Genomic DNA, 11,355 nt, shown 5'->3' on the forward strand with positions numbered 1-11,355 from the left:
CTGACACCAGGCCCTACCGGAAGCGCTCTGAGAGTAAGGAAGCGCGGGCGCCATCTTAGGAGAGGCCAGAGGCTCACCCTCAGGCGGCCATCTTGAGAAGGGCAAACGCGGGGCTCAAGAGGCCGCCTCCGAGTGCACGGCCGGCGCCATCTTGATAAGGGAAGGAGATGGGCGCCATGTTGGGAAGGTCTTGGGAAAGCGCCCTTCTCTGAGGGCAGGGTCGCTGGTTCCGCCATGTCGGGGAGGTCAGAGGCCCCCTCAGAGAGGGAATGGCGACGGCAAGGAGCTGTTGCTCGTCTCAGCAGAGGGGAAAGAGGGAAGAAATGGAGAAGGCGAAGGGCAAAAGCAGCCTCAGCATCTGGGCCTGGCCAGTGTCACTGCCCCATCACTCTGGGGGACTCTGCTCAGGAGCAAGCAGGAACGTTCATCACCTCTCACCTTGCTCCGACCAAGCTACACTGATTTTTCTACACTTTAAGGGACTTTTTGAGGAGAAAGAAGTGTGGCTCCCAGCCGCCTGCCACCCCCTACACACGTTTTCCTCATCCCTTTCATTGCTGCCAAGTTACAGCTGTTTAACTGGCACCCATCAAGCGGGCTGGAGCTTTGCCATCGCTTTTGACAGGATCAGGATCTGGGTCCCTGGGATATCTGCTGGGGAAGGAGGTTCCTCGCATACTTTGCAGCTTAAAAAGGCAAAACCAAGCGTCAACTTCAAAATTTATTTTGGCAAGGCAGTGATGTACAGTAATTGCTTTTTCCTGCCGCTGCCTATAAAGAAAGTAATGAAAGTGGCTGAAATACCGTAGCGTAATATCGGAATTTAATTAAAGATAATGAAAAAGTAATGATGAATGCGTGCAGGCTGTCTGTGCATCGCCGTTTTTATGATTGACGCACAATAGCGGAGTGGTGGAAACTTGGCAATCTTGCAGGAGTGGGACCTGCAGCGAGTGGGAGCTGGTGGAGGCTCTGGAAGAACTCAACGTGGACCCCCAGCATGAGGCTGGAGATGTTAAACTGTGTCTTCATGACATAAAAACTTCTTTAAGGATGCCTTTCCTTTCATGCTCACTTTGCTGCTGTGCCTTTCTCGTTTAAGGTATCACACAAAGCTCGCCTCGCTCTGCCTGATTTATGCAAGAGAGCAACAACAAGATGCTGAGGTTTGTTAATCTGGTTAGCAACAACAAATATACACTTAGAGGAGGCCAGGACTCCTGTTAAAAGAGCACACTCAGTTCCGATGGGAAGTGTGAATGTGCTAAGCCGAGCCTCCCCAGCTCACTGACTGGAAAGCACGACTGACAGCTAATAATTTAGAGTGGTGTCTAATGTAAATACGGAATTAGCATATGCTCTTAGTACAGAGTTTCTGTAAGCTTACAGCTTTCAGTTTAGAGAAGCTCTGCCTAGACATGTAGATACATGCTGGCATCTAAGCCTGAGCTGATACAAGCTCATGAATTAAGTGAATTCCTCTTGCTTTCGAGAAAAAGCTCAACAGCGATAACAGCACAACAACAAAAAGGCCCAACCCTTCAATTTCTTGTGTCTCTGCATGTCAGGGATGTTACACCAGGACAGAGTCTGGCCCAGCAGCCTGATTGCATGACCAGAGTGGAGAACATGAGAGTGGTGTTCGAGAACTGGAGGGCTGGGGAAAAGCTGTGCTTCCTTCACAGAAGGGTTGGCAGCGCTGAGGCTCAGCAGAAACAGATGCTTCTTCTTTGTGGAGAGAAATCCACAACCCTGCTCCCTTCCTCCCTAGCAAGGCAACCTTGGGAGCATCCCTGCCATCCCTGGAAAGTACCTGGACACCACGGAGGAGGCAGCAGAATAAGATAGCCCTCTGTCTCTTAGATGTGACAGAGCCTATATCCCCATGGACAATCACCTACTTGTTCCCATCACCTGCCCACAGTGCTGATGATGAGGCTGATGGTGGATTTCCTGCTTTTTGCAGCCCCTTTGTCATCCCCACAGCTCTGGGCAGCAGCAAAGGCTGCTGGGGTGAGCACAGACCTGCTGATGCTGCAGATGGGCTGTGATGCTCAGAGATGCTCAGCTGTGAAAAGCCAGTTTCCCAGCCCACTGTGTAGCTCTTGAATTATCTTGTCTGTAAATATCCTGAGCTGGATGTGGGAAGATGGGAGAGCAAGGAGGGGACAGCCTCTACCTTCCCTGCTAGCCCAGAAGCTGCCTTAGACCCGCTGGCAGTGACTCAGATACCGAATGGGAAGAGCAGGTGTGCTGTTTGCTTCTCCTCTTGAAGTATCAAGACAGGACTGGTGTAAGCAGAGGGGTAGAAATAGATCTGGACCCTCTTCACAGGATGCCTGAAGAGGAGAGTGCACTGCACCCCAAAAAGCACGGGCAGCAAATGAACCCTTCCACCCCTGACTGAGGGGCTGCTGAAAAAAACCCCACCATCCCACCCCCTCTTCTTGTCCCACGGCATTTGGACGACAGTCCTGCATATGTTACCAGGGGAAGTGTCAAATCTTACTTGGGAGCTGACTGTGCCAATTTGACACCCTGTCACTCACAGCCACAGCACAGGTGTGACCCAAGAACACCGCTTCTCATCCTCCCGATCATATGTCATGTCCTCAGCCTGCTGAGCTTCTTATTAGTTTAGAAAGTCAGTGTTGATTTCATTCTTTTCTCTCCTCCTCCTTTCCCTGCCTCTTCAGCTGCTCATCCTGCCACCAAACTCTGGTTTGGTTTCTGGAGTGGCAATGTCTTCCTACCTGCTTGCAGGCATGGATTTAGCTGCTCCTGGCTGCCAAAGCAGCTTTCCAGGGCACTATGGACACAGATCTGTCCTGCAACTGGAAGACCAAGAGATATAGCCGACAGTGGGAGTCATGCCTGGTAGGATGGTTGGGGTCCATCCATCTTCTCCTTCTAGCAGAAGTGTATCTACTTCTTTCCCATTGAAGCTGGAAGGAATTAATTCCAAAAGCTGAAGGTCCCCTTGCACTTTGGTGCCTATTTAGACAGCACAGTTGTTGCTACAGGACAAGACAGGGGGTTCATACAGTTACTGTCACAAACCAGCCATACATCCCTGAACTCATTTATAGCTGGGTCAACTGGGAAGAGCCACTGGCACAACCGAGGGCTGGGGTAAAAGCAGAGACCTTTGCTGCTGCAGCTTGTCTGAGTCAGAATGTAAGAGCAGAGGGAGATATCCCAGAAAAGTCACATTGGTGAATCTCCTTATGGAACTCTCTGCAGAATCAGCCCCACCATCACCATGGTGGGAAACGATCCAGGAAGTAAATCCAAGAGGCTCATGTTCACTTTCTTTCTTGGTATTGCTGGGCAACGTTCCTTCCTAGATGGCAGAGGGGAGCTGTCAGCCTGGGAACCTGCTTGAGTGAAAGAGCTGGGAAAGAGGGGCTGCTGTAGAGACAGCTCTGACCTGCAGTGGAGCTTATGTAGGGATTTTAGGAGCAGTTTGCCCCTCAAGGGTGAAACTCTCCTTGTTTTCCTATGTCACAGCAAATTTAAACCTGGGGTAAAGGTTTGGGTCTTTCAGAAGTAACAAGTCAACATGTCCCCTTTGAAGCAAACAGCCTCATCTCTGCTCTCGCTGAGCACTGCTGTAAACATGGTGCAGCTCCTCCAGTGATTTCCATGCTGGATCTCCCACGGATATCACTCCACTGCAGACTGATTTACACTAGCTGAGCTCCTACAGCCCAGCAATGCATGCAGTTGCTTTCACTTTCAGCCTAATGGAATGTATTAGTTTCTATCTGCCAACCGCTCAGACTCATTTATAGTGATTTCATAGCTCAACCTGCCTCAGGAATAACCTCTGCAAACTTTCAGTTGCACTGAGCTGATCGGTTCACGGACTAGGAGTGTGCCTTTGAATCGAACGTTAAAGCTGGAATCCACTCCATGCTAGATGTTGCATTATACATTGGGAGATTTCTTTTCTCCTAAGGGATGGCTTGCAGCAGAGAGCGTACTGAGAAGTGTTGTTCTAGCACAAACACAGCTATTTAAATGAGCCACAGTGAGAACAGAATTTGTGCTAGGTTGGGAGGATAAAATTGGATTGAAATTGGATATATTCACACACATACCATTGATCTCATCTGTCCTTACTTTACATATGTTGGATTTCCTGCTGCCAATATAGAGGAAAAGCTCTAAAATAAACCAAAGGTATGTAAATGGAGAGCGATATCAAGTGGAATTATGATTTCACCTCTAGGTTTGTTTGAGAGGCAGAAATAAGGCTGGAGCTCTGCCTTGTTTCACTCACGCTGTGCCTGTTCACATCATAGCTATGGGAGAGGTGCTCCTCACAATGTTATTTCGATTTCTATCACCTGGGGGTTAAGAGCACAGGTAGGAACTGCAAATCAGGGCTCCTGCTTTCTCCCAGCACTGCGGGAGAGAGTGTCCTCCTGCATCTGGAGCAGGGAGCTTGGTTAGGGACACCCAGCTCTCCCCACCCAACACTCCTCATCCTACATTGCATCACTAGTTTGGCCATGAGATCCGGTAAATATTTGCCTCAGTTTCCCTTATTGCCAAAAGGGAGGGCTAGAACTTATTAGTTCATGAAGATTAATTACTCAGGCTTCACAACATGCTTTGCACTTCTCAGAAGGACAGTGATGTTCTCTAGAACTGGAAACTCTCCCTCTCTTCTTTCCCACACTTGCTGCTTGCCATCTGGCTGAGAGGCATGCAGAGAAAAAACCCCACAAATCCTCCATTTAATTATACTGTGCATTTTATTATCTCACCTCAGATTTTGTTGTTAATCTCTCTTACAGATTTTGTTTACATAAGTGGAGTCTTTTAGCTTGAGCAATCTACATGTCTTTATCTTCTGATTCTGCAGATATCAGTCAGCTAAAAAGGAAAGAGAGGAAAGAACAAATGTCCTTAAATTTGTCATTCAGTCTTTCCTAGGCTTTATAGGAACGTTTATAGCTGTCCTCCTCAGCTCCCCAACTAAAAAAAACCTAGAAGGCAAAGTGAAATCAGCACAGCCAAAGCAGAATAAAAACTCCCACAGGGAGAGGGAGACCCACTTGTTTGGGACATTTAAACCCAAGCAACACAAAGGTCCATAGATAACACCAGTGAGACCCATTCCACCACCCCTCAAGTCTGCAGGCAGGAATAGCTGCATCACATACTACTCCTGGATATTTTCTGTTGCAATTCCCATACATTAAAATCAAAGCCCAGGGCTGGATTCGTTAGCACTCAACACCTCGAATTACAGCTAATTCTGGCGTTAATTGTGAGTGTTAAACCCCTGTGTTAAATCCCTGAGCAAGCTGTTCAGGTCTGACTGCGGGTGCTGAGCTGCCTCGCTGGTGTAGCTTGCGTTACAAGCTCTGTTGGAAATTGCACCCTGAAGACTTTTTTGGGAAGAGGAGTAGGGAAGTGGGAAGCAGCACCAAGGAGAGTTGCTGGGAAGTGTTGCAATGCTGCTGACAGTCAATATCAGCTCTAGGGCACAGACGACACCCTGAGAGAGAGAATAACCTTCCCAGAAGAGCCCGTACATGAGAGCGGGTGGGGTATCTGAGGACTCTGTAAAGTGAGCAAACATGACACAAAAGCCCTTCTGAGGAATATAAATATCTCCGTGATGATGAGCTGGTGAGAGGAGGGAAAGGCAGAATTCCCAAGGCAGAAATCAACCTCCTGACAGTACCGTCTGGGGTGTCCTGTAACATCTCTGCTAGCAGTTTCTCCAGGACATCTTGGTATTTTTCCAGCTGCCTCGGGGTGAGACACATCCTGGCTTTGACAGGAACAGAGAGCTGTGGAGGAAGCCAGAAAAGTCAGAAGGAAAAGCTGAGGGGAGCAGAGGCAGGTAGATTGGGGGGCTTTGACCCCACGTTAAGTCAGTAGAGGGTCTAGGGCTGATTTGAAGGGAAGAGGAAGAACCTTATATGGGGAAAAGCAACATTTTGAAGTCAGTGCAATCTTGTGCTGTTCAGAGTGCCAGAGTTTTCATGCATTGGATCATCTATGGGCTGACTCAGAAACACTGATAAAGGTACCTCCTGGCAAGAGAAAACTGTAAAGAAGAAAATAATTTCTGAACCTTATAATCCTCCACTATCTCACACCTTGACCCTTCAAGCCATCAGCTTTACTGTTGCTGGTGAAGCACCCTGCCTTAGTAAAGACTGAGGATGAGACGTCATCCTGCCTCCAGACTGACTGACTTTGAGCCAGCTGTGGCTCAGATGTACCCAAAATAAATAGAGTTGTTCTGGTCATGGCTGGAGGCACAGGAGGGCTCGTGGTTGCAGCAGGGAGGGGTGTTAGCCACTGGGATGTGTCAGGTATTGAATGCTTTGAACTGTGAATCCTTGCTGTTTAAATCCTATTATTGATTGTTGGTGTACCACGTTTGTGAGAGCAGTTGCACGTTAACCTGTGTTTTGGCTGAATTCCAGTCCCACTGCCTGTCCCGCTCAGTCTCTCCCACAGTTTCAGGTGGACCCACACACTCTTTTTGCTGGCAGAAACAATGGCTGAGCTCACCACAGGAGCAGCTACATGGACAGGGAAAAGACTTCCCTGTATTCAAGTGGAAAAGCACAATTTTCAGGCTTGGCTAACCAGGTGAGCGTGCCTTTGAGGGCTTAGACTGGCACTTAAATCCTTAAAATTGGCAATTTTCTGCTCTGTATACAGACTTTGGAGGGGGTGCAGCTGTATGGGTCCAAGTTTGTAACTAAGGTCTTGCCAGTGCAGAGGACTGTGAGATCAGAGGTGACACTGGGCAGCTCATCTAGAGCTGGGTGAAAAAGTGACGAGTTAAACCCAGAGCTGAAGAAAAGCTGCAAATTCCTGCCTTGCAGTTGGCTGGTGTTCACTGAATGGCAAAGAAAGACCTCATGTTGTTTCCACCTTCCTAAGGGAGAAGCCAGGTGGGTCTGAGGGGTCACAATGCTGCTGAATGTCCAAGATAATTTATAGGGTGGAGGTAAAACCTTTCCTTGATGCAACCTGGCAGGTTAGCAGGAAACAGGTGATATTCCTTTATACTGTTTGTGAGCTCCCTAAAAACACCCATTGTCTTCTCACACAGCACCACCAAATGCTCCTCTGTAGCCAGACCCTGTGGGCTGACTCTTGGGCTACCTGTGTGTCCTTGTGGGCTCCTTAGAGTCACATGGTTCAACGTACCTGGATGGTCTTGACCTTGTTAACACGTGCACTGGATTGCTCAGAAAAGCCTTCTTCTTCCAGCTGCTGCAGCGAGGTCAGGGATTTCTTCTGCCCTCCTTTGTTCCTCTCCTTTTCCTGCAACTTCACAGTAGAGAGCAAAGAGGGCAGTGATGCTGGGGTGCAGCATTGCACAGGTACCAAACCCACCCTGCACCATCTCCACCGGCAGCCTTTGGAAGAATGATTTCACCCAGGTGCATCTAGAAGACCCTCAATCACGAGCAGACACAGAGCTGCAAGTGTTGTGATGGATGAACAACTGTGCGTGGGTCCTCATCATCTTCCTCAACGAGGCTGAAGGATGACTGTGCTCCCAACAAAAAAGCAATTGCTATCAGCGAGCAGATAGGTGTTGGAAACAAGATTTCTCCCCAGTATCAATGGGTTGTGTCGTGTGGGAGAAGCTCACTTTGGCTGTGTTTAAAAAGATGCAGTATCTGAGGCTGCCTGCCTGACACCTTTCAACAGTATTAGTTTCACATCAAAATAAAAAACATTCTCTTCTCTGCACATCCCAGAGGTGACAACCATCTGGAGGATGGTTAATTATTTGTTACAACAAAAAGACCCATCAGTATGGTGATGGGAGGCTGCAGCTTCTCTATAAAAATTACAGCCACTAGCATGGAGGAAAGAAAAATGAGAGCCACTAGCTGCAGATGATAACCCACACAGGTCTTTTAGTTCTTATGTAAAAGAGTCCAGACTCTTCCTTTCTAGTCTCACATCTTAAAAATTGTCTCTGCTATCTCCCCAAGCCTTTAACTTTGGGATGAGTGAGTGATTGCCAATATCATGGTATCTCTTGTTGGAACAGAAGGGGCAGGTGATGGGAATGACAGTGGGAATTGGCAGAGCTTGGGGGATGAGGGAGGAAGAAACACCTTTCCTGGTTTATTCAGAGCTCCAGCCCTTGCAGTATGTCTCTTGGGGTTACCTGCATTTTCTGGAAGTCACTCTGGGTGAAAAAGGGCACGAAGCCTTCAGACTGTTCAGCCAACATAGACACCACGTACACCAAGAGCAAACTGGCCACCACCTTCTTTGAAACCATTGTGAGAGTCTGAAAGACACAGGAAGGAAGATACCAAGGTGACAGTGGGGAGAGCCATTTGACAAGAAATCCCTTTGGCTTTTGATCAGCTGCAATCTAATTTATCCACCAGCTAACTAGAGGTATATTTACTCTTCCAGTTGCTCCTGAGCTGAGAATAGAAGTGTCTTTGACTGACAATTCTCCTCACAAACCTCTTTCTGTAAACAGATTTGTTCTTAAGCAATATCTCCAGAGACTTCAAGCCCAGCCCTTCAGCACTTTTCAAAAGACTCCCTCTGTTCTGCAAGCCTCAGCCCTCCAGCTGTACTGGTTTAAGACCCACACACATCCAGAACAAAATGCTCCCATCAATCCCACTGGCAGCGAGGGAAACAGAGTGATACTGCAAGAGAGAAAAACCTTAAGACAGCTGTTTTGTTAAATTTTGTTTTCATATTCCTCACCCCTGAAAACCTGCCTTGATGGACTGAATCTTTTAATAAGCCTCACTGGGTCCAAGAGTGCTGGGAAGGGCATTTGCCAGCCCAGCTCCATAAGAGTCTAGTATAAAGGGCTTTAAAAAACACCTTCTGAAGTGATTTAACAGTGACTTCACATCAGAAGAGGACTTACGTAAACATTAAATGTTCTCTTTAAATATTAAAATATTCTCTCTGGACGAATTTAATGAAGTCTGGTCCCACAGCTTAACTACTCTACCTGATTGGAGTCTGATCCTTAATTAGTTTCCGAAACCTCTTGGTTTGGATGTTATTGAGAAGACATTGTTAGGTCAAATTTGACCCCTAAATTAGATTTCCCATAAATATCAGCTAGTATTGACCTGAAAGCTGGTGGAAGTTAATAAATATTCCCTTTCCATAGCACTTGCCAGTCACATCCCTCTGCTGTGTGCCAGCCTGGGGAGGGTTGATGGCAAACGAAGGTGGCTGCAGCCCCTCTCCTTTCCCTCAGCACTGCTTAGGGCAGCACCGGTGCCATCTCCCCTCTGCCCACCCACACTGGGACATCAAAGCTATCAACTGCTCTGGGTGACCCAGTGCCGTTTGCTGCAGTGATCAAAAGAGGATTTCTCAGGCTCTCCCCTTGTAATACAACATGTTGATATGCATATGTGCAGATAACACCGTGTTATCTCAGTAGCATCAATCTTTTGTGCCTTTTCCTTTATTCTAGCACTGCAAGAAAATATTGCCCTATACAAAGAAATAAACCCAGTCACCTCCTTCATCTCTTATTGACTACCTCTTTGTGAATTGATTTGCTTCTTCTTCCCCCGGAGAAACACCCCCACACGTTATTCCAGTCAAAAAATATCTTTTCTAAATGTCCCTTCCTTATTTTGTAAGCAGGACATGTCTTTGAGACCTGAGATCTCCAGCTCAATGCCTCTCCAGGCAGATATGTACTTTGTTGTTAGTGAATTTGCTTCCCAGCTACAAAGAGAAAGCAACAAAGCAGGAGGATCCCAAGTTCAGCATCAGCACAACAAAGTACTGCAGGCGAATGGGGCTGGGTGCAGCATCAGCCAGCTCTGTGTAAAAAGGGGTGAAATGCCAATTTGGGGGCAGGAGAGGTGAACATCCACCTGGTACTGGCGTGAGCATAGTGACAAGACAGTACCTTTATCTACTGAGCTGTCTTTAAAAAATAAATAAATAAAAAATAAAATCAAATTGTTACTGTCACTAGGAACTGTCTGTGACTCATTTTCTGTCTGTTCAAAGCAGCTCCCTGAGTGCAGAGGGCACCCAGGGCTCCCTGTGCCTCCATCACACGCTTCGGTGCCTGCTGGGTGCTCACGACAAGCAGGGAGGCAGGAGCTGGTGGAATCGATGGCCTGTGTGGAGGGGTGAGCACAAAGCACCTTTCCCCTTGTTTAAGCATCGATTTTGTTTTCCTCTTTCTTGTCAGAGCTCTCTCTGCTGAAGCCAAGATGTGCTGGTAACACCAACACCCACAAAGTGTCCACCCCACCGAGCTCACAAATGGGAGCACAAACCAAGCACCTACCTGGGGAGAGCAGCCACAGGATGCTGGAGGTCAGATCTCTCCTTGCTCCTCTTCACACCTGGATGCTCCTGCTGGTTTCTCATCCTTTATATACGTGTAGAGGCACGGGTGTGCAATCCCTTACCTGTGCAGGTGACAAACAGCTACCTGGCCTGCATGGAAACGGGTTTGCTGGACAGGGAATGTTATCTGCATTGGATTTTTAAGATTTTCTCGTTTCCAGGAAGATCCCCTTTCCTCCCTCCCCAGGCTTCTGTCTTCAGGCTGCCAGCTCTTCTTGGTGGGTCCCACAGATGGACAAGGTCTCTTTCTCTGTGCCTCAGTTTCCCCATCTAGAAGATGGAGAAATTCCTCTCTCCCAGCTTGACTTTTTAGATCATGAGCCCTCCAGGATAAACCTTTTTATGATGTGAGTGTACTAGCATTAAAATGATGCCTGTATCTTAATTATATTTTTACTGTAATGTGGATAAATCACAATAACAATGTTGCCACAAAATAAGCGTAGTGCAGAATGAGGTTGACCCACTAACATTACAAAAAGTATAGATTTAAGGTAATAAATCCTCTGGCAGAATCTAGAGCTAAATAATGAATTAATAAATAAAACGATACCTGCTGAATCTATCACCAAAGGGCTTTATAAATGGATCGGGCAAGTAGGGAGAAATCAAAGCAGTCCAGGGGATTTCTCTGTCCATTTTGAGAGTTCATGTGGCCCCTTTTACCCTCATAACTGAGCATCTTACAGTCCAGGACACACTGAACCCCCTTTGGGGACACATAACTGTGCACTAACATCTCTCTCCAGACAAATGAGGTGCAGAGAGTGCAAGTCACTTGTGTAAGATCTTGTCTTTCCTCTCCCAAGGCCATCAGACAGGCACTGGTGCTGGAGGGTCTGGGATCTGACCAGAAACATCCTGGTGCTTCTCATAGAGGGTGTGTCCTGGTTTTCAGCTGGGACAGAGCTGGTTTTCTTCTTAGTAGCTACAACAGTGCTGTGTTTTGGTTTCAGGAGGGGATTTGTTATGAGAATAAACTGATAACAT

General features: G+C 47.4%; 1 protein-coding gene across 1 annotated transcript; it reads right to left on the minus strand.

Moving 5' to 3' along the window:
* Window positions 1-5,701: 5,701 nt before the first annotated feature.
* On the minus strand, window positions 5,702-8,287 carry MLN (motilin; the record flags this gene model as incomplete). Its single annotated transcript, XM_010171064.1, has 3 exons — window positions 8,171-8,287; window positions 7,192-7,308; window positions 5,702-5,810 (listed from the first exon to the last, which is right to left on the minus strand). Coding segments are annotated over exons 1-3 (343 nt in total), but the record flags the coding sequence as incomplete, so codon positions are not given.
* Between the last annotated feature and the right edge of the window lie 3,068 nt (window positions 8,288-11,355).

This window comes from Antrostomus carolinensis, unplaced genomic scaffold, assembly GCF_000700745.2.
Source record: "Antrostomus carolinensis isolate BGI_N321 unplaced genomic scaffold, ASM70074v2 Scaffold52396, whole genome shotgun sequence".
Lineage (NCBI taxonomy): Eukaryota > Metazoa > Chordata > Aves > Caprimulgiformes > Caprimulgidae > Antrostomus > Antrostomus carolinensis.